General features: G+C 48.4%; 1 protein-coding gene across 1 annotated transcript; it reads right to left on the reverse strand.

The window, feature by feature from the left end:
• Positions 1–5,135: 5,135 nt before the first annotated feature.
• LOC135826836 (uncharacterized) lies at positions 5,136–26,298 on the reverse strand. The gene is made up of 11 exons (XM_065339440.1): positions 25,904–26,298; positions 23,559–23,636; positions 20,572–20,701; positions 14,860–14,953; positions 14,203–14,345; positions 13,452–13,558; positions 12,815–13,001; positions 12,008–12,740; positions 9,607–9,772; positions 7,095–7,244; positions 5,136–6,774 (listed from the first exon to the last, which is right to left on the reverse strand). The coding sequence occupies exons 1-11, from the start codon at positions 26,160–26,162 to the stop codon at positions 5,600–5,602; spliced, it is 3,222 nt and encodes a 1,073-aa protein (XP_065195512.1). The 5' UTR covers positions 26,163–26,298; the 3' UTR covers positions 5,136–5,599.
• Positions 26,299–26,422: the final 124 nt, after the last annotated feature.

Raw genomic sequence — 26,422 nt, forward strand, 5'->3', positions numbered from 1 at the left:
GTCGTAGATCTACCATCACCTTTGCGTGATACAGATCAGGCAGGCCAGGATCAAACAAACCAGAAAAAAACTTGGGATGCACTTGAAAACTTTTTTTTCTCATTTTGAGTTGTATTTCCCGCCACTGAAACTACTGTCACGTGTCGTGTCAAAAGACAAAACGTGCCGCGCAGTACAGACAGTGTAGATGTACGTGTCGTGAGGTCGACCTGCGGGAGGCCGAGGGCGCAAGCATGCACTGCATGCAGCGTAGGGAGTCGAGTACGAGCATGGTTCGTATGTACAATGATTATGAATTTATGTACACACATGCTGTGCATGTAGTCGCTGCATATGGCCAAATGCCCATCACCATGATCACCATGATCACCTGGGCCCGGCTGGGTAATAAATAATTATACCGGTCACGACATTCCACTGATGAATGTGACAAGAAAATCGATTTGGGGAAAACTTTCAGGACTTTGTTGTAGTGTGGCGATGACCACATGACAGCAGAATTTGTTCTCTTATTGCTATTATAAAATTGTTGTCTTCGCATAGACTATTTGAATTATACCGGTATGTAGTGTTAGCCGGCCATCGGGGACCGAAGTCCGAAGGGTGCCCGGACCTCAGGATTGCCGGGCACCCAGAGACCGAAGAACGCCTGTTTCTGACCGAAGAACGCCTGTTTCTGACAGAGAACGCCTGTTTCCGACAGAGTTCACCATACTAGTATATGTACAATGTAGCTCGAAAACACACAGCAACCGTCACATGGATACAAGCACAACAGCAACCGCCAATAACCATGATAACACAAGAGCATGCAAGTAACAGTTACTGCAACAGTCAGTGGACCTGTGGTTATGCAAGCATGCATGGGTGAGTGTGGGGCACAGGCTGCCCGGCTTCGTTGCATACACTATGAATAGAATGATACAGTACGGTACTGTCGGGCGCCGAAGAACGGCCAGGCTAGAATTTCACCAATTTTTAAGAACGGTCTAGGCTGGATTTTTGGACGATAAGAACGGAAACGGTAATGTACACTATAATGTACAGCCACTCAGACTAGTGTATAGTGTATACTGTGTATAGTGTAACTCTGTAAGTTAGTTGCCTGCATCACACCCTACTACTACTCTTGGCAATCCTGCACCAAAATACACAGTCTCTTGCACCAGCACATCTGGTTTTGCTTGATTAGACCAGGTATACCATGCAGACCGGGTATAGAGCAGGTATACAGAGCAGGTATACAGAGCAGGTATACAGAGCAGGTATACAGAGCAGGTATACAGAGCAGGTATACAGAGCAGGTATACAGAGCAGGTATACAGAACAGGTATACAGAACAGGTATACAGAGCAGGTATACAGAGCAGGTATACAGAACAGGTATACAGAACAGGTATACAGAGCAGGTATACAGAGCAGGTATACAGAGCAGGTATACAGAGCAGGTATACAGAGCAGGTATACAGAACAGGTATACAGAACAGGTATACAGAACAGGTATACAGAGCAGGTATACAGAACAGGTATACAGAACAGGTATACAGAACAGGTATACAGAACAGGTATACAGAGCAGGTATACAGAGCAGGTATACAGAACAGGTATACAGAACAGGTATACAGAGCAGGTATACAGAGCAGGTATACAGAGCAGGTATACAGAACAGGTATACAGAACAGGTATACAGAACAGGTATACAGAGCAGGTATACAGAACAGGTATACAGAACAGGTATACAGAGCAGGTATACAGAGCAGGTATACAGAACAGGTATACAGAACAGGTATACAGAGCAGGTATACAGAACAGGTATACAGAGCGGGTATACAGAACAGGTATACAGAACAGGTATACAGAACAGGTATACAGAGCAGGTATACAGAGCAGGTATACAGATCCCCCGAACTCTAAATTTTGGCTGCATGTACATGTACTTGAGTCCCGTACAAAAGATGGCTACGTTGAATCCCATGGCAGGGAAAGTGTGGTGTTTGTGGCTACGTTGAATCCCATGGCAGGGAAAGTGTGGTGTTTGTGGCTACGTTGAATCCCATGGCAGGGAAAGTGTGGTGTTTGTGGCTACGTTGAATCCCATGGCAGGGAAAGTGTGGTGTTTGATTTGTGCGCAGTGTGCGGATGTACCAGTATTACTATGTAGCCAGTATCACTATGTACCAGTATTACTATGTACCAGTATTACTATGTACCAGTATCACTATGTACCAGTATCACTATGTACCAGTATCACTATGTACCAGTATCACTATGTACCAGTATTACTATGTACCAGTATCACTATGTACCAGTATCACTATGTACCAGTATCACTATGTACCAGTATTACTATGTACCAGTATTACTATGTACCAGTATCACTATGTAGCCAGTATCACTATGTAGCCAGTATCACTATGTACCAGTATTACTATGTACCAGTATTACTATGTACCAGTATCACTATGTACCAGTATCACTATGTAGCCAGTATTACTACAGTTGCGCTCGGTGAAATCCGGCCCGAAGTGCAAAGCCGGCGCCGCGAAGCCAGCTCCCATTACATCACTGGCGATTTGTGGGTATGAACTCAACTGTACGCACCTCGTGTAAAAGTTCGGAGTGCACGTGTTGCATGCTAAAAACAGTTCAAATTTTTTTCATTCACTTCACGAAGTACAGCTCAAGATCAAGAAGAGATAGAGAGAAAGGACATGGCCATTCCCAATGTGTGGGCTCTTCTCAAGAAGAAAATAATTCCGCATCGCTGCGAGAATGCTGACCAGCTGGTGCAAGCACTGCACCTGGAGTGGGACTCGTTGGCTCCTGACATGGTTTCCCCGTACGTGGAGTCAATGCCACGTCGTGTTGAAGCCCTAATCGAAGCAGACGGTGGCCACACAAAATATGGAAGCCCTGCTGCTCTGTGTATGAAATAAACTGCTTCGAAACGATCTCCGTCTTCTTTACTTGTGCTGGACTGAAATGAATGTTACACTTGTCTTTGTTTGGCGCGTTTTTTTAAAGGGGAAGTTAAGGCAAAAATTAAAATTTCACCAGTTGTAGTCTTCGGGGTGCTGAGTCGAATGGTCTTGGTCCGAGGAAGCTGAGACGCTCCCTTCCTACTTGAATCCCAATCGAACTCGCGCACTTCCACCGAAACTGGGTGACTGCGCCCTACGAGATGGGGATTTGTATGCAAAATGTCACTAAAAGCGCCATTTCGTTCTTATAAAAGCACGGATGACCGCGATTGGCCCATATGTTGTAGTCTTTGGGACGCTGAGTCGACTGGTTTTGGTCCGAAAAGGCTGCGATGCAGCGTTCCTCCTTTATTCCCAATCGAACATGGTTGAAGAAGCGGTCACGTGCTCCTGGGTGCCCAAATCACCTGGTCACCACGCCAGCAGGTGACAACTTTCACACCAAGGTTCAACTCGGGTTCAACTCGAGTGACAGGACTGCACCCAAAAAAGGTCAAACAGGCTAGTAAGTTGTACCCTGCAGGCACGGTGACCAGGTGACTGGTGTACGCAGGAGCACGTGACCGCTTCTTCAACCATGTTCGATTGGGAATAAAGGAGGAACGCCGCATCGCAGCCTTTTCGGACCAAAACCAGTCGACTCAGCGTCCCAAAGACTACAACATATGGGCCAATCGCGGTCATCCGTGCTTTTATAAGAACGAAATGGCGCTTTTAGTGACATTTTGCATACAAATCCCCATCTCGTAGGGCGCAGTCACCCAGTTTCGGTGGAAGTGCGCGAGTTCGATTGGGATTCAAGTAGGAAGGGAGCGTCTCAGCTTCCTCGGACCAAGACCATTCGACTCAGCACCCCGAAGACTACAACTGGTGAAATTTTAATTTTTGCCTTAACTTCCCCTTTAACACTTTGGTGTAAGCATGCATGCGTATGAGTAAGCACATGCACAGTTCATACGGCACACGTGCACACTAGCACTTGTACAACTTTGAGGGCGTCAAGGGCCGCATCAGTATTGGGCGCCAGTTATGCACTTCAGGCCGGATTTCACCGAGCGCAACTGTATGTACCAGTATTACTATGTACCAGTATCACTATGTACCAGTATTACTATGTACCAGTATCACTATGTACCAGTATCACTATGTACCAGTATCACTATGTATCACTATGTATCAGTATCACTATGTACCAGTATTACTATGTACCAGTATCACTATGTACCAGTATCACTATGTACCAGTATCACTATGTAGCCAGTAGCTGTACATGATGACTGTAATGAAGGCAGCAGAGAGCCCAGCATGTGCCGAGCATCTGGCCCATAGAAATGTGATCACAGTTGCATACTCTTCTTGTCTATGGACTGTTGAATGTGCTCACTAAACCGATACGGCGATAGAGATCAGTTCCATAGAGATCAGTTCGATAGAGATCAGTTCCATTCACAAACATACACAATACTAGAGAGTTCTAACCAGGTCAAAATAGTAGGGGAGGGGGGGGGGGCATGGGAAACAGCTACCCCGTAACCAATTTTTTCCCATTTGCCAATAGTCTTGCCATGCTAAACGTAACGTATGGGGCGAACCCCAAACTTCACCCCAGACAAATGTGCCTTTAAGAAGCATCTAGTACTACTAGTACTAGTAGTAGTAGTGACTATCGACTGCATTTTCGTTGAATTGCATGACAAAACACAAAATCAACAAATGAGTAGGGGGGACGCTCAATCAGATTAGGAGGGCGCTGCGCCTCCCCCCCCCCCCCCCTCCTTTGGCTACAACCCCGATTTTATGAGTTGAAGGCAAAGACTTTTATGCCGTGATGTGTACAGTAACATTGATGCATCTACTACCGAAGAATGTGTGTGTGTGTGTGTGTGTGTGGAGGGGGGGGGGGGGGGGGGTGCAAATTCTCCGCTTCAGGCTGGTGATGTTCAAGATTCCACCATGCATGCATTCATTTCTGCGTATAACGTTACAGGACATTTTTCAAGACCACAACTTGGCACGATTGTAACGTACGTTACATCCCCGCTGGACTCATCAGGCAATCTACTTCTTCAGTGAGACTCTCTACACGGAGCTTGAATCAGGACAATGGAAGAGGACGAAATATACGTCGCAGTCGAGCCAAGTTGTTGCTGTATGATCTTCTATGAACCAAGCGACGATTCATCAGAGTTTACACACTGAGATTGTGCATGTTGTCAATACAATGTACATGACATGGTTAGTCAGATAGTCATGTGACCTAGCCTATCACATGACCGCATAACCATGTGGCTAAGTCAATCACATGACTGCATGGCCGTGTTGTTAAGTCAAATGGTTGCTTTCAAGGCACACACTGGCAAGGAAATAATGTTCACTAAAAGTTTTGGTCGTTCTCCACAGTGTTGTGTGTGGCGGAGGCAGCAACAGCAGAGAGAGAGAGAGAGAGAGAGAGAGAGAGAGAGAGAGAGAGAGAGAGAGAGAGAGAGAGAGAGAGAGAGAGAGAGAGAGAGAGAGAGAGAGAGAGAGAGAGAGAGAGAGAGCAAAGCAACCATGCCCACCTCCTCTCTCTCTCTATCTCTCTCCAGCATGGAGCAGTCACAAACAAACAGTAATTTCTGTTTACTTTGCCAAGTCGAGGAAAGGATGGCTGAGCGCTTGACTGGCTGTGATGCGTGTCAGTGGGTTCAAATCCAGACATCGGCGGAGTAGATCATACGCACTATCTGGAACACAGCACCAACACACATTGTCATCGGTATCCGGTTCACCAGATAACACCTGCTTACACGTACTGCATCGGCGTGGTTGCCATGACGATGATGATGACAGCGGTGGTGATGTAGCAGATGCTTGGCAGGTAGCCATGACAACCCCACCATCGCTCTGTCCAATGCCGGCAGCAGCAGCAGCACCATTACCATCACGCGACACAGCAGCAGCAGCAGCAGCTGCACTAGTAGATGCAGCAGGCGTAGCAGCAGCTGCAGTATCACTTGCAGTTACGCCTGTTGTGTTCTTCTGCAGTTTGTCTTTTTGTGCTTTCACGGCGCTAGCACTAGGGGGCAGTAGAACCTGGATGAAGTGGCGATGTTTACTAGTGTTGTCAAGACGACGGCTGTTACCATCGTTTCCACCACTATCTGCATGTGCCGCTGCTGCTGCTGACTCTGTGCAAAACTCTTTGCTGCTCCTCCGACGCTGTTCAGCTCGCTTAGTGTCAGAGTTAGTTGTGTCAGATGTGGTGTGAGCTGTGTTACTACCACTGTTACCATGGCTGTTGTCATTGACTACGCCGCCGCCACCACCACCCCCGATGCCGCCGGCAGCAGCTGCGCCTGCGACTGCAGCAGGAGTGTTGGGAGGCAGTGAGGTGCTGACTTTGACGTGAAAATTAGTTCTCAGACTTTGTATGGTGGACTCTGATGCCATTGGCGAATAGATAGGAACACTAGCTGCTGATGCAGCTGTGCTCGCTGCAGTAGTGGTCGCTGCAGTAGTGGTTGCTGCTGTACTAGTGGCTACTGCAGACACTACTGTGTTGTCATGGCGACTTGGTGGGCCTCTCTTACGTGGACTTCTTCGCAGACCTGTCATCGTTGACGAGGCGTCCGCTGTTGTCTTCGCCGTGGCTGCTCCTGTTTCTGTTGTAACGCCGTTGCCAGGAATTGAGGGGGTGGGTACGGTCGAGGATGGAGGTGGAGATGCTGTCTTTGATGTCTTGCTGTTACGTAGTCGCTCACAGACATGTCTCAAGTCACATGGCGGGCAAGTTGGACTCGCGATGATTTGTTTACCTAAGACAGACAAGAAAGTACAGAGAGAGATAGAGATAGAGATAGAGATAGAGAGAGAGAGAGAGAGAGAGAGAGAGAGAGAGAGAGAGAGACATGCACAAACACACACACACACACACTTGAACAAACCGAGAAAAAACGGATGTGCTGGTACGAGACTGTGGGTGTGAGTGCAAGAGTTCAGGGCGTGATACAGGCAGGTTACGCTATGAAGGCAGCGGCTGAGCGCACTGCACACTGACCCGTAACCACAGTTGCATACTCATGTTTCTGGACTCCTCGTACTACCGAGTTAAGAGTTTAAAAAGAACGTAACTCACCCAGTGATTCGAATGCCTCAGCGCACTGGTCATAGCCAAATATGGATACAATCTGTGCGAGTGCAGTCATGTCATCAGGTCCTTTGAAGAATGGATAGCGTGCTGAGAGCAGGCATAGGAAGATTACACCAGCTGCCCAGATATCCACAGCTACATACGGACACACACACACACACACACACACACATGCACAGACACACACACACACCCACACACATGCACAGACACACACACCCCACACACACAGAGTTAGATACAAAGACGATATTAAAGCACAAAGGAAAAGGAAGAGAAAAGCAGAAATAGTGGTAGAAAATGCACAGGAACAGCAGCAACAGAACGAGATGGATATTGCAGAGGAGCAATACTACAGTCGTCGCCAAAATTCCGGCCAATACCATGGATACATGTGCAGTGGTATGGTATGTGTTTACGGACGGTGCTTCATGGTGGTATGGTGCCTGTCGCATGCAAGCATTTACAGTAGAGTGTCTACCAACACAGCACAGAACAGTCTGCACTGCACTCTGTACAGTGTCTACCAACACAGCACAGAACAGTCTGCACTGCACTCTGTACAGTGTCTATCAACACAGCACAGAACAGTCTGCACTGCACTCTGTACAGTGTCTACCAACACAGCACTGAACAGTCTGCACTGCACTCTGTACAGTGTCTACCAACACAGCACTGAACAGTCTGCACTGCACTCTGTACAGTGTCTACCAACACAGCACTGAACAGTCTGCACTGCACTCTGTACAGTGTCTATCAACACAGCACTGAACAGTCTGCACTGCACTCTGTACAGTGTCTACCAACACAGCACTGAACAGTCTGCGCTGCACTCTGCCTGCGCTGCTGCAGTCGAGTCGAGCACAGCACCAACTGTGCACTGCAGAGTGCAGGCCTGGCAGCAGAGCATGTGCCGTGCACTTCATGAAGGCTAGTACTGGCAGTAGTACCAGTACTAGCAGTGGCAGTGCATGCGGCCATGCACAGCTACCTACTAGCAGTGGCAGTGGCAGTGCATGCGGCCATGCACAGCTACACAGCTACCGGTAGCTAGCATAGCATTGGCCGGATTATGTTGTTGATTATGTACACGCTTGCGTATGGTGACACGAAATGGAAATGTAAGATTCACCAAATCATGTGCCCTATCTACACCTACATGCTAGTGATCTGCATGCATAGATGTACACCCATTACCCCCTTTCCCCCCTTCCCACACCCACACACAGTGATCTGCATGCATAGATGTACACCCATTACCCCCTTCACACACACCCACACAGACACGCTGCAGACATGACACTCAGGGAGTTGTAGCGTGCAGAGTGGGGTTTTTGCTCTCGAGCTACACATTCCAGTCTCCCTTGGCGCAGGGCTGATTTACACACGCTGTCACGTGACATCTCTGGTCTGGCCAGTGCTTGGGATCAGCAGGTCAAGGCCTCGGTCGCAAGTTGGACCAGGGACTGCGTAGGACCTCCAAATCCGGGGTCGGCATGCCTATCATTCAGGTACTATGCACAATCTTGTGTTGTGTCCCTGTACGTTATGCAGTCCCCCCCCCCCCCCCCCCCACACACACACATGCACACACACACCAGGCGCGTACGCAGGGTCACCTCTAGGGGGGTTTCCAACCGAATCGCAAACAGTGACTCATTTTAACCCTTTCTAAAGAGCCCTAGGAAATTTTCAAAATTATGCAATTTTTTCGTGTTTTTTGGATCATAACGTCAGTTCTACTCACTCAATCTTCATTATCTTAGCCTTCCAATCCTGGAATTGGAAAGGTACCAGGGCGAGGGAGAGAATGAGGTCGATCATGATAACCAGGACACAGTACAGTCATGTATATATCCAACGCTATAATGCTATAGCGGTAGAGTGCAGCGACGGTGCGAAAAAATGCCCCAAACTGGCCCAAAGGCTGGCCCAAACGCGTCCTGCTCCAGCGATTTCGTTTTTCTTGATCGCAGAGTTTCGATTTTTGCTGTGTACTCTTGAAAATATCACAAGTGAAGCCCCTGCAAATTTGAGCAAGTCAGCGTGACGAAAAGTCTCAAATAATTCTCGATACTCGAGTCGCGCTGTGTGCTTTTGAAATTGCGAGATCGCGGCTCAACTTACGAACGATTTATCTCAAGAGATATTGCTCGCAGCGCATCGCAAATTGTTTCATCCGACAGCTGAGAGTTTTCTATTCGACCTGGATATTTGGATTGTTGGATTTGAGCAGGATTTGACTGAGTTACGATCTGTTGAAGTTTTGCATTCTTGCTAGATCGATCGTGCGCCCTACCAAAATATGCCCAAAAACGTTGCTCGTTTGGAACATTTGGGGGGTTTCCGGGCAACGGGGACCCCCCCCCCCTGCGTACGCGCCTGCACACACACACACACACACACACACACACACACTGCTGTGTACAGCACTGCACAGTGCAAAGTCCCATGTGCCAGATATGGATCACACAGACTGTGTTGACAAGGCACTTACCAGTTGTCTGGTCCGGGTACTTGAGCAGCACCTCTGGGGCCCTAAAACCGGGGGTGCCTGCCCGGGTAACGATCTGGGATGATCTCCCGTTACAGACAGTACACACAGCCGTGGGTTTGTGACCAATGGGGCAGAGAGAGGAGAGATGCCGACTGCCAATAACAGTCTGTGCAAACACATGTACAGAGAGAGAGAGAGAGAGAGAGAGAGAGAGAGAGAGAGAGAGAGAGAGAGAGAGAGAGAGAGAGAGAGAGAGAGAGAGAGAGAGAGAGAGAGAGAGAGAGAGAGAGAGAGAGAGAGAGAGAGAGAGAGAGAGAGAGAGAGAGAGAGGGGATAGAGAGAGAAAGAGAGCAAAAAACAACAATTGGTCAACGGGTCTTCTCTTCTCTCATATTTTCCCACAGCAGCAGGTCGAACAGCCATTGGTTTGTCATCAATGCAATACCAACTCCAATGCAGTGTCAACATTGCAATGACACATTTGATGAAGTGCGGGACGAAACTAACCGGCTATGTGCCCCCCCCCCCCCCCCCTACCCTACCTTTACCCCACTGCCCCAGGGGCATGCCAGGAGCTGTGCTGTCCCCGGGAGAGAAACGCCAGACTCGTCAAGTGTGGACACCACTACACATACGCCCTGCTCACGGGTGTTTGCAGTGCATGAACTCTGGACAGTCGTCCCCGTACGCCCTGCTCTCGGGTGTTTGCAGTGCATGAACTCTGGCCAGTCGTCCCCGTACGCAAAATGTGTACGCATTCGGATCTACCGTACATTTCCTCGTGTTTTGGGCGAATCTGAGCGGTACGACGCTGTCGAATTGGGCCTGAATTTGCCCTGAACCAGCCGCTATCGAAGTTAAATTAGGTGTTTTGAAGGCCACACGGGAACACTGCGGCCATGTCTTCTTTCCTGGGTCGTTTGTTTGAAAATCGGAGTGTTTTTGAGCTCGTAGTTTCGTCTTCGTTGTGGAATGGCCGTGCGTACATTCTCCTTGGAATTACCAAAGTCACACCCCCGTTTATTACATTACTAGGAGTTTTGCCGGCAGCTACGATAGTTTTTATCCCTGCTTCCATACGTCCTTTCATTGAACAGCCAAACGAAACTTTGTGGCACGCCTTAGTTTTTGTGGCGCGGGGGTCTCAAATTTGTCACTTTGAGTTGTACACAACAACCACATCAACACCTCAAAGGACCAAAAAACCAAGTGAGCAAAGTATTTCAACGTTGCGATTTTGCCTGGCCTGCTGTGAAGATGGAGACCTCTACTCGGTAGCAGATACTCGTATCAATAAGCTGGGAAGTAAAATGTTGGGATGAAAAGAGGCACATTCTCTCTCGGAAAAGGTCGTCGTTCCAACACACTGTGGCCATGGTGACTTACTCTACCCAGATCTGCACAACGCTAGATTTTGCATGCACGTGCGAGATTCGCCGCGCACATAGGCAGAGTCGAAAAATTTGTACTCTCGGATTTGCCGCCATCTTGACGAGTGGCCACTGCGAAACACCCGTGTGCTATGTCTTGTGAACATCGAAAACTGCACTCACAGGTATAGCACACATGAGGGGCTTGGCTAGAGGCTCCATACAGGACTGTACGATGGAGTTGACAGAATCACTTTTAACCCTTTGAGACCCCAACGATTGAATTCGATCGTTTGGTATACAGTGGCACTAAAATAATTATATCTCTGGTGTTCCTTCACCGATTTTCATAAACAAAGTATCTACGTTCCGAAAAGACCCTTGGCTATGGGCTATCACGTCCAAGTTATCCGAAGTCTCTAGGAGTTACGAGGCCGCCGTGGTGAGATTCGAAGTCGGAGACAAACTGAAAAATGCACTCAGATCGAAAAATTCAAATTTTCACGCTGCACTTGGCAGGAGATTTCCCGGAATGGTACGTCATACTCAAGCATGCTGCACACCAAAATTTTGCGCTTGAAACGAGCTTTCCGCTGTAGTTTGTTTGAAGTCGATGCGATGAAGGAGAATGGAATGGCGGCTGTTTGAACTTTGCTGAAGCTGTTCGCGCACGGCTGCTGTTTTGGGCGGCATTATAGGCCACGCAGAGCAGAGGCTGTGCAGGTAGTTGGCTTGAGTGTGGTACTAGTCTATTCGTCTTGGAAATACCTTTCCAACGGTGGTTAGTTTGTAAAAATCGGTGAATGTTTCATAGAGATACGAGCGAAAGTGCATGTCATTTGAAGGTGCGAAAATTGTCATACTTTCAGTGGGGCCTCAAAGGGTTAAACTCACATGCATACCCCCCCCCCCCCCCCCCCCCCCACCCACCCACACCTACATCCACACACACACAGCCACCCACACCCATCCACACACACGCACCCAAACACACAGCACACACAAAGAGCACACATATATGTCCTACTTACCGTGGATAGCACAGTTGCCGTGGTTACAGTTGGGTCTAATATTGACCGAGATCTTGTCCTTGACATAGTACCCAGACCAGCACCAGCCTTCGCAGTGGTTCGACTACTAACAGATCGTGTGGCTAAATGGCTGGCACCAGCAGCTGCAGACAAAGACCCATGAGCAGCTGTCCTGCTGTTGTGCAGACGCTGTTGATGATGATTAGCAGACATACTAAGGTTTGTCCGCTCACCTGACACAGTCGGATCCTTGCTACCCTTTCTACCGAGGACATGCTGTTGCTCATTGGTCGTTTTAGCAGACAATGAGCGCTGACGATGTAATGATGGAGGATGACTTGTATCCGATTCACGGTAGCGCCGCTTCACATCACCTGCCGCCGCCTGAGGTTGATCGGGGCGACGTTTGCTGGTGACAGAACTTTCAGTAGCCGACTGCTTTTCACGACGGTCGCGCTCTTTTTGCTGTTGCCAATCCGGTAGCTTCTCATCCACCTCCTTGTGACGATCCGGAAGCTTCTGGTCCATTTCCTGGAGTTGATCTGTATGTCGTTGATCCTCCTGTTGGTGGTGCTTGCGCTTGCGAGGGCTACTTCTCTGCTGTTGTTGGGGTAGTACTGGGGAGCCAGCATCAGCCGCAGCAGCAGCAACACCAGTACCATGCTGCGTATGCTCATGATCGGTAGCATGTTCCAAAATGGGCTTTGCATGCAGCATGCGTGTCACCAGCCGTACTCACTCCAGTGGCGGGCTTCTCTCCAGGCTGCCTAACCTTTTCCTGGCCAGTGGTGGTATTAATAGCTGTACTTGTGGTTGCTGATGCTCTCCGCCTTGACCACCTCTGCTGGTCGCTTACGTGGACTGGATGCCAAGCGTGAGGACACTCGACGTGATGTTCCTGAGTGCTGCCTTGACAACGCTGCCTTGGACGTGGATGACAACGGTGTCGCCTTGGAAGCTGAGCGTGATGTACCATGACTGGTGGACCGTGAATCTACAGAGAGAGAGAGAGAGAGAGAGAGAGAGAGAGAGAGAGAGAGAGAGAGAGAGAGAGAGAGAGAGAGAGAGAGAGAGAGAGAGAGAGAGAGAGAGAGAGAGGAAAGAGAGAGAGAGACAGAGAGAAAGTAAGAGAGAACTATGAGTCAAGCTAGCTGGCACACATGAACAAGAACATCTCTACAACACAAAAGTACTAGTAGATGAAGGGCATACGGCATAACACTTAGATGATTCATCATGAAGGGCAAACAGCCTAACACTTTTTGAAGGGCATACAGCCTAACACTATTTTTGTGTAAATGCACACATCACCAGATTGGTGACATTCCAACAGCAGGTGAACAACTAGAATCAGCACAGGGTGTTCAGGTCGGAACTAGACACAGCGGCCGCCACAACTACATGACTTGTAACGGTTGACGCAAACTAAGCGGATTTAACGTACGGCTACTAGAAGAAGAGCGCCGGAGAGGTTTGACTGGTTGATTGATAGTCAACAGCAGAGGGTCATCTCCAACCTTGTGGGCCAGGCCAAAGTCGACGAGACAGAAACTGGAACACACACACGCACACACACATACACACATACACACACACACAAATGAACATACACACACCTGTTAAGTGGTGTGTATACCGTATTGTCTTGTACCTGTCCCATTGTAGAAGCCTGTTTTGAATAGAAGCCTGTTTTGAATAGAAGCCTGATTTTCAAAATACACTGTCGGCGCATAAGCCTGGTTTGAGTGTTGACATACATAGAAATACCCGTATTAGAAATACCCGTATTGTATAGAAATACCCGTATTGTATAGAAGCCTGTCTCACATAGAAGCCTGCAAAATTTCACCAAAAAGTCATATAAGCTGCGGCTTTTATACACGATTTTACGGTATACAAATACAGGAAGAGGCACACACATACTGACATAGAGGCACATAGACAAACGCATGGATGCACAAAATGCAGCAAAAATAAAAATAAAACACTCATACCACATGCAAACACAAAGCTTATCAGGTACATAAAAAATTCAAATAAAAACATAGACCCTAAACATGCACACACACACACACACACACACATACACATACACACACACGCGTGCACGCACAAACACACACACACACACGTACACACACACGCACGCACACACACACACAGCAGCAGCAGCAGTAGCAGTAGCAGAGACCCACCTCTTGGTCTTTGAATCATGTAGGAAGTTGGATGGTTTGACGTCTCGATGCACAACGTCTTTAGAATGTACGTGTGCGAGCGACTCAAACAGAGCTGTCATGTAGCGACTTGTGTCCCGTACTGATAACTTCAACAAGTAATCCTGGCATATAAGCAAGACAAACAAACAGACAGATGGACAGACAGATGTTGATGATGAAAGAACAATTACTAATTACTGTTCATTGGACAGTGGCACGTGTGATAAAGATAGATACACCGGGAGAAGTGGTCCCGTCCACCGGATAGATAGATAGATAGATAGATAGATAGATTGTGAGTGTGTGAGTGAGTGAGTGAGAGAGAGAGGAGAGAGAGAGAGAGAGAGAGAGAGAGAGAGAGAGAGAGAGAGAGAGAGAGAGAGAGAGAGAGAGAAGGAGAGAGAAAGAGGGAGAGAGAGAAGGAGAGAGAAAGAGGGAGAGAGAGAGAGAGAGAGAGAGAGAGAGAAAGAGAGAGAGAAGGAGAGAGAAAGAGGGAGAGAGAAGCAGAGAAGCAGAGAGAGAGAGAGAGAGAGAGAGAGAGAGAGAGAGAGAGAGAGAGAGAGAGAGAGAGAGAGAGAGAGAGAGAGAGAGAGAGAGAGAGAGAGAGAGAGAGAGAGAGAGAGAGAGAATAGTTACCGTAAATCTCTGATGAGGTACAAACGGCATAACCAAAACAACATGGTCATTCTCTCGAATACATCCCAGAACTGGAACAATATTGTGTTTACCGCTGTAGTACACACAGAAACACAGACAGACACAGACAGACACACACAAACACACAAACATAAACACACAAATATCCAGATGAGATCATCACAGGCACCACACACCCAGCAATGACATTACCAACACCACACACACACACACACAGCAATGACATCACAATGTTGTTCGCTGATGATTCCTCATGAAGAGGAAAATTGCAGAGTTTCTGGGAGTGATTCGATGTTTTGCTGGCTGCAGGCCTGGCCTTCGGGTAGATCGCCGAGCCACCAAGACTGCCCTGGTGGTGAAACCTGACTTCAAGGATGAGGGCGACAAGATGTTTTCGGATCTGGAGGTTGAGGTTACCCTGTCCAGTCGCTTCCTTGGCAGCTGCATTGGCGACCATGATGGTCTGCAGGACTACATCGCACACAAGGTACAAGTGTGTGTCGACTGCCTGGAGCACATGGCCAATGCAGCAAAAGCATACCCTCATGCAGGGTACAGTACATTCACTCAGTCTCTCAGGGTTCTAGTCATGTCAAAATAGTAGGGGGGGGGGGGGGGTGAGCATGGGAAACAGTTACCCTATATCCCATTTTTCCACTTTCCAATATTGTCTTGCCACGCCAAATGCAACGTATATGGGGTGAATCCCTCACTTCATCCCAGACAATGTGGCTGGGAGGGCTGCCTGCCTTGGCCGGCTGCAGTCACCCCCATGTAGACTGTAGTGCACTGCACTAGCACTTGAGTCGAGATGGTGGAGTACAACCCATATCCTAGGTTCTAGGCGTAGGTATGTACAGTACAGTACGTAGCACTGGCTACTCAGGCTCAGTGCTAGCTCTTCACTCAAGCTCAAATGCACTTGAGTATGCACTTGAGTACGTCAGTAAAATGTAACAGGTTGGGTCATGGTTCGCTGCTTCTGGTGGTGTACAGGGCTGTGGCTAGGCTGGGTCTTGTCAGATGACCAATGTTAGGGTGTTCGGTGCCTCGAACCCAGGCGCATTTTGAGTGGAAACAGTTTTGTACGGGGTCCGTGGCACAATCGTACATCACTGTGCTTCTTGCCTTGGCAAGGTAAAATTTTAGCAGCTCAGGACGAGTTTGTTTCTTTGCTGGAAAGAGGAGATGTCTCTGCTGTTGAGACCGTAAGTCCCGTTTCCACACGACGAATTTTAGCAATGTTACGCCCTGCGCAACTTCAGGGTATCGATTTCGGCCTGTTCTGGGCCGGTCGCAACGTCGGCGACTATTCCATCGTCTTCAGCGTCGAAAAACTACGCAGTGTGTGAAATTTGGAGGCTGTACGATGCTGTCTTCTTGTTCTATGAGCGATCGATTTGCGCCAGGGTACCAAATGTATGGAGTACATGTACATGTACAAGGAGTTGATGGACTTGGCTGGTAGTGTTGTTTATTTGTAGTTTCGCTGAGCTACCACATCAGATAAACCTCTGGTCGCTGTATCTGGAGAGTGGAGAAAGCCATTGTGCAGATAAATTGGTCAAGAGCAGATTTCCTGCCAATACTGCGTTCAATATGCAGCTGAAAATCTGCACAGAATTGACACTCTGAGGATTTGCAAAATTGCAGCGCGCTAACGCAGTGCAGCTACGCAATGCCGTATGCACCGTGTCTGGAGTACATTGTCATCCACATAGCATGGGCAATGTAGGACCAGTGTATTTGTCGACTTTATAATTTACATCCAAATTACGCTTGCACAATCATCCGATAAATGAACTGTCTGTTGATTGTGCAAATCGTATGAATGAATTACATGTGACGTGCGACACCAATTGCCCCGAAGTGCTGCACGCGCCGTATATGACTGGGAACAAGTTGTCCTTCTAAAGCTGATGATTTGCAGGACTGCTGCTGCCTTGGCCTGGCTGAAGCTTACATCGTGTTGCAATGGTGCAGCATACCTGTTAATTGGCTGAATGCATCCAGTCCCGCGGCGCAACATGCCCGGGTGCAGGTTGCGTCTCGGCTGAGTGTGTATGTTATTTTCTTGGATGCCTCATCTACATGGGGTAGATAACTGTAATCTCCTCCTGGTGATGTGTTTTTGTAGTACCCGTATTCCAATTAGCTTCAGCCTGTGAAGGGTTACATCTTTCGTATCTATTTCGACTAATTTGTACGCGTTGCTATGGTGGTTGCTATGGGCGTAGTTTGAATTTGGCTATTTGGAATACCAAAAAAATTAGTCAAGTGATGGAAGCTCTCTATTGGCTATCATCTGTGGAAATTTGAAAGACCCTGAACGAAATTGATTTTCACCTTGTTCTAGTTGGTTTTGAATTTCCCGGCTTTGTGCCACTGGCCTGCATCAAAACTGTTCCAGAAAAAGTGCCAACAAGCGCACTTCAAACGATCATAACTCTTGAACGTCTGGTCGGATTTAGACAAACCTCATATATTTCCCGGCTAGTTTATCCTACTCTTTCCAATGAGACTAAAATCGAGGAGATCGGAGCAACTTTCAAAATCGTCCGAACACCCTACCAATGTACACTGCATGCAGACATGACCTTGGTGAACACATGATCCATGCTCATGTAGCTGTTTGCTTCCTTTTTCATATTTTGTTAATTTACCTATAATCACATTGTCACAACTGCCTGATGAATGCCCATAATTGGACAAAGCGAAAGGAGATGCAAGCTGCAATGAAAGATTTGTAGTGGTGTGTGTGTGTGTGTGTCTGTGTGGATACGTGACTGATGGCGGGGGTCTGGGGGTGCAGCCCCCAGAACGATGCATTTTAACTAGAACGTTGGCCGGCTGGCATAAAATCCTGGCTAGACCTCTGGAACCATCTATGCATGAAAAACACGAAAATCGGAAAATGAGTAGGGGGGAGGCAATTTCTCACAGGGGGGCGCGCAAACAGAGTAGGGGGGCGCTGCGCCCCCCTACCCCCCTTTGGCTAGAACCCTGGTCTCTGTACAGTGAGTGCACCTACTTCCACCAATCTTCAGTGTGTTCGCGGTCATTTCCGTTGGCCATCATTCAGGAGTGGAATTGTCTTCCTCCAGAGCTTCTCACAACACCACCTTCTCTACCTCGCCTTCAGCTGTTCAAGGAACGAGTTCACAAGTATCTGCCAAACTGCTGACTGGTGTTGGGCCTCTACACACCTGTAATATCACACAGCCGCACACACTATTCCACATGGCCGACTTGCCCGTCATTCGAAGCGTCCTCCTTAAATTGTTGTTGATCTTATATAGCCGCCTTGTCCATCCTACCGTGCTGTCATCTTTACCTGTTATGTCTTAGTTGCTCCCCAGTGCTACCCGTCATTTTCTTTTCTTGTCAGGTGTTTACCCCGTCCGTAATTGGTCCAGAGAACTTTGATCGGGAGCACGAGCTGTTCGCCCGTCCTGTCAAGTTTGGTCGCTTGGCCGTACCGGATCCAGTGAGCACCTCTGCCCCAGCATTTGCTACATGATCCCATGACACCACTGCTATTCTCCAGGATGCGATCAAGACTGGTAGTGATGGTAACGTGAATGACCACAACGCACAGTCGCCAGGTGACTCTCAACTCCAGAAAGTCCAGAGATGTGCACAGATGTGCAGTCTGCCCAGATCAGCCAGCAGCTCATCGCGGGACGTTTTAGCGATCAATGGAATTGAAAATCCGTTGTACGTAGTACAAATCGTACTCTGAAAACGTGATGTGAATTTTCGCCGTCGGAGACCCTGTATGCAGAGTTGCACGATCTTGGGAGCAGATTTACTGTTGCTGACGCCTGACCAGTCAGCTTGCATACGAGTGCGAGGGGGGGGGGGGGGGGGGGGGGGTCATACGCGTCCCGTATGGCATGGGTTCACATCCGCACCCAGTTCGTAATTTTTCATGCCGGCGACCTTCACCAACGAGGATCTTGCCGGGGACTCATCGATTTGTCGTGCCACAATGGGGTGGGCATCGGAGCTGGGCACTGATCGGACTTACTGTCACTCAATGAATGATTTTAGTTTGGCTTGTGTAAGTTTTCAAACCCCTCCTCGGGCCCTTACCGGTTTTAAGTACAGTGAAACCTGTGTAAGACGACCGCCGCTCAAGGGACCTTCAAAATCTGGTCTCTGATACCAGGTGGTCGCCTTATCCAGGGTCATTTGACTGGAAATAGCATCCCTTGATCCCGGTTGCGGTGGTCTTCTAGGACAGGTGGTCGCCTTATCCGAGTGGTCACCTTATCCGAGTGGTCACCTTATCCGAGTGGTCACCTTATCCGAGTGGTCACCTTATCCGAGTGGTCACCTTATCCGAGTGGTCACCTTATCCGAGTGGTCACCTTATCCGAGTGGTCACCTTATCCGAGTGGTCACCTTATCCCAGTGGTCACCTTATCCCAGTGGTCACCTTATCCGAGTGGTCACCTTATCCGAGTGGTCGCCTTATCCGAGTGGTCACCTTATCCGAGTGGTCGCCTTATCCGAGTGGTCGCCTTATCCGAGTGGTCGCCTTATCCGAGTGGTCACCTTATCCGAGTGGTCACCTTATCCGAGTGGTCACCTTATCCGAGTGGTCACCTTATCCGAGTGGTCGCCTTATCCGAGTGGTCGCCTTATCCGAGTGGTCGCCTTATCCGAGTGGTCGCCTTATCCGAGTGGTCACCTTATCCGAGTGGTCACCTTATCCGAGTGGTCACCTTATCCGAGTGGTCACCTTATCCGAGTGGTCACCTTATCCGAGTGGTCACCTTATCCGAGTGGTCACCTTATCCGAGTGGTCACCTTATCCGAGTGGTCACCTTATCCGAGTGGTCACCTTATCCGAGTGGTCACCTTATCCGAGTGGTCACCTTATCCGAGTGGTCACCTTATCCGAGTGGTCACCTTATCCCAGTGGTCACCTTATCCCAGTGGTCACCTTATCCGAGTGGTCGCCTTATCCGAGTGGTCGCCTTATCCGAGTGGTCACCTTATCCGAGTGGTCACCTTATCCGAGTGGTCGCCTTATCCGAGTGGTCGCCTTATCCGAGTGGTCACCTTATCCGAGTGGTCACCTTATCCGAGTGGTCACCTTATCCGAGTGGTCGCCTTATCCGAGTGGTCGCCTTATCCGAGTGGTCACCTTATCCGAGTGGTCGCCTTATCCGAGTGGTCGCCTTATCCGAGTGGTCGCCTTATCCGAGTGGTCACCTTATCCGAGTGGTCACCTTATCCGAGTGGTCACCTTATCCGAGTGGTCACCTTATCCGAGTGGTCACCTTATCCGAGTGGTCACCTTATCCGAGTGGTCACCTTATCCGAGTGGTCACCTTATCCGAGTGGTCACCTTATCCGAGTGGTCACCTTATCCGAGTGGTCACCTTATCCGAGTGGTCACCTTATCCCAGTGGTCACCTTATCCGAGTGGTCGCCTTGACAGGTTTGACTGTACTAGTTTTCATACAGTACAGCAGCCGTCACACACCGCTCTTTTAGAACTCTTCTAGTTTCAACTTTTCTTCTGTACTTCAAGTACATGTGCAATATGATTTACTGACTTTTGCCCGTACAAGAGGCGCTGGTCCCCCCCCCCCCCAACACACACACACACACACACACAAAAACACCATTACAAAACACCATCCAAAGAGCACTGACATTGTTGCAATCAGCGCTTACCCAAGTTGATGAAGGAAGGATAGTTCATTTTCAGTACGGCGTGGTGAGCTGGTGGGTACGATGTGTTTCAGTGCTAATAGAGTGTCAGGTTGTTCTTTAGGGTTAGCAAGGTATACGGTGCTGAATGTACCTAGGCACAAACAAACCACAAACAAATACACACAAACACATACACACACACACATACACACACACACATACACGCACACACACACACAGAGTCACAGACATAACAAAAATGTTTAGAAATACGGAAATGAATAAATACTGAAGTATTGTGATACTGTACAAGCAGAAAATTTCGTCGGTCAATAATTTCGTCCTACTCCAAAGAAAGAGAGTTCGTCCGGTTGAAAATTTCGTCCATGGATCACAAGAGTGTATTGAAAAGCTGGACAAATCGAAGTTAGTCCGGCATTTAATTTAGTCCAAAAAGCTCCTTGGACGAAAAAGACGAAATTAAATTCCAGACGAATATTTCTGCTTATACAGTATGGGGACACACAAATATAATTATGTTGGACTCAGCAGGCAGTCATTGTCCTATAGTCAGAAGTCCAATAGAGTGTCGAACTCATGATCTATAGGCTGTTTCAAAAAGATTAGCAATCAGGTTTTGGTCTTAAAAAGTATGAAGATAAGGGAAAATTGGACAACGAAGTACATAAAATGGCTGGTTAGGGCACGGCAAATTGTTCTGTGAAGGTTTCGGAACAATTGGACCAGCCGTTAAGGAGTTAGAATTTCGGCCAGGTTTCCGGCCTTTTCCCATGGTTTACAATTTGCCCTGGAAGCCAGTATCGATTTTTCTATCAAAACCCACGATTTATCTTTTCCTTTCTGGCCTTGTGGTTATGGATGCTGTCTGCTGACCATGAAATTGTGAGTTCAAATCCCAACCTATCTTCAACTCACACTTTTTTTCATTGTTTTTTGGTGATCAAGCAGACTTGTTGTTGTTCACGGTTGTTGTTGTTGGAGCTCCCGCTTCCTCCCGAACTGACTGACACTTGACTGGTTCACGCCATGTGAACACACCGACAACACTGAAACAACGGTGTGAGTGAATACGGAAGTCATTGCGCTGTAGCTTTGAATACACCGGCACATCGATCGATCGATTTCTTTTTGAGAATTATTTTAGTATTTCAAGATCGCCAGTTTATTTGAATTTAGAAGTCAACGCCGTCTTCTATCAGCTTTCACAGGCGTCTGCTTTTCTCAAAATGTTGTCGAAGTCATACGGATAGCTTCGCCAAGTCATGGCCTTGGGAATGCGTCTGTGTCGATGTCGTTTTCGTCACATGGTGAGAGTAAATTGCATCGCAGCTCAAAGAAACCATTTGGTCACAAAACATATTGGGACCCATGCCGCTCGTCAGCCTCGGCATTGACTACACTTTCGACATGTCCTCTCTGACTCCATAATCGATACGAGGAAGAACTCGTTTGTTGTGAACCAGACGTACACGACTGTACCGACATCGACCTGAGTGAGTTGTCATTTTTCATGCTTTCGCGCGGAATATTTCTTCGAGTTCACAGTGAGTTTTTCCAGGCAGCGCTCGAGCGCTCATACGGTAAGACGGCAAACTCCCCGGGCGATCACCAGGATTGCTAATCTTTTTGAAACTGACGGTAGTCATACTTTTATGACACCGTCTAACTCACTTGACTTTACCTGTAGAAAGTGGAAACATTTCGGATTTTCCACAAAGCAAACTGCATACTGAACTTCCGACTGCCTATAGTGACTCGACTGCCTACTGAGTCCTTTATACTACAATGCAGCACATTGTCTGTTCTGATAAGAACAACGTGAGAAGAAGAAAGGCAGAAACTTTCCAAGACAAACACAGGCCACACTGAAGACGACGATGATACTTATGACGATAGCAGCAACAAGCGGTCACCATTACAGCAGTTGGAATACCAGTACCACCGTCAACACACCAGAAACACCAGCAGACGCACAACCAACAGAAGCAGCAGCAGCAACGGCAACAGCAGGAGCGTAGGGGTGTAACTAACAGTTAAAAAGTAAAGTTCACACGTTCGCATTGCTGCCGGCTATGTGTTGAGAAACACAACCATCTTGAGAAGTTTCGCCAAAATTGCAAGTTGGCCGACTCTGTACAATTTGCATGTATGCAATTTGTGTTGTCCAGCATAGCAAGCTACGTTCATTTCGGCGGTGTCAGAGTGCGAAATGAATGATATTCGTTTCAGGGACGACAATCACTTACTGTAAATATACAAAATTTCGGCGCTGCAAAATTTCGGCACTTCACGATTTTGGACATTTCGGCGGCGATTTATTTTCGGCGTGGGGTATAGAGGGCATGGTATACAAGGTATAGTGCGACAGATGCTGTGAAAAATTTCATCGGCGTTTTAATTTAGGCGTTTTGGGTCGGTGCCGAATATAGCCGAAATTAAATAGCTGCCGAAAATTTGTATATTTACAGTATACGGCAATCCCTAAACTGGACCAGAGAAACCACTGGAGAGAGACACCACCACGCCATACCATACACCACCCCGCTACGCCACACACCATCCTGTCCTGCCACACACCATCCCGTCCTGCCACACACCATCCCGTCCTGCCACACACGATCCCATAATGCCACACACCATCCCGTCCTGCTACACACCATCCCATAATGCCACACACAATCCCGTCCTGCCACACACCATCCCACAATGCCACACACCATCCCGTCCTGCCACACACCATCCCATAATGCCACACACCATCCCATAATGCCACACACCATCCCGTCCTGCCACACACCATCCCGTCCTGCCACACACCATCCCGTCCTGCCACACACCATCCCGTCCTGCCACACACCATCCCGTCCTGCCACACACCATCCCGTCCTGCCACACACCATCCCGTCCTGCCACACACCACTCTGCCATACCACAAACAGCCTAGCAATAGAAACATTCTCACCACCCAACACAACACCACAACTCACCTCCCCCGACTTTCCGCAACACAACAAAGTTCTCCGCAACCGTCTTTACACACGACAGAAAGGAAGCAACATCACAATCTGCAAATACACGTACAAACACATACACACACATACACAGACACACACATACACACACACACACACACACACACACACGCACAGACAAAGGCGCAGACACAGACACAGACACACACACACACACAACAAAACATTCTGGATCTGCTAGATATATTTGGCTAGACCACCCGTGTTTAGCTGGAATGAACAACACATGACTTAACACATGACTGAGCACATGGATAGTATAGTGCCTACTGTTCTTACACTGCATGACTGGCCAGCTCTCCAGTGACTCATCGGATACAGATCACTGCTGGCCTGGTCAACTGGGCCAGCAACCCGGTTGCGGGGTGGGGGGAGGTGTGAAAAAAGAACACCGGGTCACTTGTGACCCGGTTGGGAGTATACACGATAGCCACGTCGAGTAATAGTGAAGTTTCGCTCTACGTAATTACGTATGAAAATCCGCATGTCGTACGCGCCGGAGAGCGAGGGCAACTTTCATACGTAAATCTCTCTACGGATTTCCGTAGGAAAGCTGTTTCCTACGTTGGGTCCTCCGCAGGACTTTTTGAAATATTTTTCACATTTTCCAGATTTGTCCATGGCAACGTTCAAGCCGCGCGAAACACAAGGTACACACACCGTACACCACGTGCAAAATAAACGCGGTTTCTGTTCGTGGTGCATGCAGTGGGCGCATGCAGCCAACGCGTCTCCAAAGCAACAGCGCATGTTTAGCAGTTGTGAAGAAATCAAGTAGAGCGAAACCCAACAGCTCTGATTTTTACGTTTGAAAATTCCGCATGCAGTTCCTACGTTATTTTCATACGTAATTCCGTGGAGCGAAACCTCCCTATTCCCTGTCTTTCCAGCCACAGCCGGTCTCTCTGGTGGTCACGCAGTCGGGTGCTAACTTTATCCAGTAAACATACACACACATGTGTCTCGCCCTGTCCTGTAGAGCCACTGCCACAAGGGTCACGTGGCCCCAGAGGAGCAACGGAGAGAGAATTGGAGAATACCGTTCCGTTACGTTCCTGAAAACAAAACAAAAGCACGTCTGGTGTAGGGTTTTGGGTGATTGGCACTGATTGCGACCACAATGTCGTCGGGTGATCGGGGGGGGGGGGGGGGGGGAGTGCTGGAGGAGCGGTCACAAGATGTGCAGTGTGCACCGCAACACGTTTCCATGGTGATCGGGTGAGTACTGGGGCAGTGGTCACAATATTGCAAAAGGATTCACGAGCGGGATTCCAACCCAGCATCCCTGTCTTTCCGAGACAGTGCCCTACCGATTAGGCTAGCGGGGATCACACACACCCGTGGCTCCTTCTTGCTACAAGATGTGTAATGTGCATGCAGCAGGGTGCCATGGTACTGTAAGACATGTATATATAACGAGGAAGCAAATCTAACGTTTTAACGGATGACATTTCTTCGTTATAATAAGATCCGTTGAGGCCGTACTGCTTCATATATGCTGTGTGTGGATATGGCAGAATACTGGAAGATCGTTAACATATCTTCTCGTTAACCTATGAATTTTGGACAATCGTTAAATTTGCGACTCGTTATAATAACATGTCTTACAGTAGTCGGGTAGTCGGGTACAATCACGCACACACTCTTCGGGGGGGGGGGGGGGGGGGGGCAGACTTCCACAGCTCCATGGCCACCAGTCGCAGTGATCATTATTATGATCATGCGTGCACACATACACACTTGTGGGCGCGCACGCGCACACACACACGCGCACACGTGAGTGTGTCAGCTCCATGGCCACCAGTCGCAGTGATCATAATTATGATCATGCGTGCACACATACACACTTGTGTGTGCGCGCACACACACACACGCGCACGTGAGTGTGTCAGCTCCATGGCCACCAGTCGCAGTGATCATAATTATGATCATGCGTGCACACATACACACTTGTGTGTGCGCGCACACACACACACGCGCGCGCGCGCACGTGAGTGTATGTGTGTGTGTGTGTGTGTGTGTGTGTGTGTGTGTGTGTGTGTGTGTGTGTGTGTGTGTGTGTGTGTGTGTGTGTGTGTTACTTGTTTGGGATACAATGGTGATAACATTCGGATGAGGGCAGGTATTTATTCCATAATGAAGAATCCCTCCGGATGATTCGCTTCCATTTAATTAAAACATCTTTCGCCTGGTCTGAAGGTATTCTGTGCCCTTGTGAACATAGACACGTGCGCGCGCGCACACACACACACGCACGCACGCACATGAACACACATACTGCACAAGTACATTCCATTCACCTTCTGCCACAGGTTGTCGTTGCTCAGGTTCAGTTGGATCTGCAGTACTGCTCTTCTCGTGCTCTGGAACTCTACCCAAACCAGCTGTTGTTGGCGAACGGATATTACATGTATTAACTGCATCAGGTTCTGCAGACGTCTCTACAAATCCCAACATTTCACTCGAAAGTGCCATGTGGACACTGCCGCTGTTTTTGCCTTCTGCAATGGAGAGATTGGAGTCGCGGACCTCCAACATGCTCCCGTGTGACACCATCATGGCGTGAAAGCACTCAGCACCGCAAAACCTTGCAAGTCTAGCCAGAAAAGCACAGCATGCTCAAATAATCCTCGTCGTGACAGAAGCCAAACTCTTCTTTCTGTCTCAGCTACGCAAACATGCTGAACATAGCTTGCATTTGCTACTCAAACTTTCAAACTGTGAATCGTGTTGACCCCTATGATTTCTCCGGGTTTTCGGAGAACTCTTAGATTTACATTCTGGCTGATTTTGCAGTGTAATTCGAGGGAAAGTGAACG

This window comes from Sycon ciliatum, chromosome 10, assembly GCF_964019385.1.
Source record: "Sycon ciliatum chromosome 10, ocSycCili1.1, whole genome shotgun sequence".
NCBI lineage: Eukaryota > Metazoa > Porifera > Calcarea > Leucosolenida > Sycettidae > Sycon > Sycon ciliatum.

Coding starts and splice junctions, on each gene's coding strand:
- LOC135826836 (XM_065339440.1), bottom strand. CDS start 26,162: ATGATGGTGTCACACGGGAGCATGTTGGAGGTCCGCGACTCCAATCTC. Junction 13,002..13,451: donor GCGCTCTTCTTCTAGTAGCC/GTACGTTAAATC, acceptor CTCTCTCTGTAG/ATTCACGGTCCACCAGTCAT. Junction 12,741..12,814: donor GAGAGCATCAGCAACCACAA/GTACAGCTATTA, acceptor ACTGGAGTGAGT/ACGGCTGGTGACACGCATGC.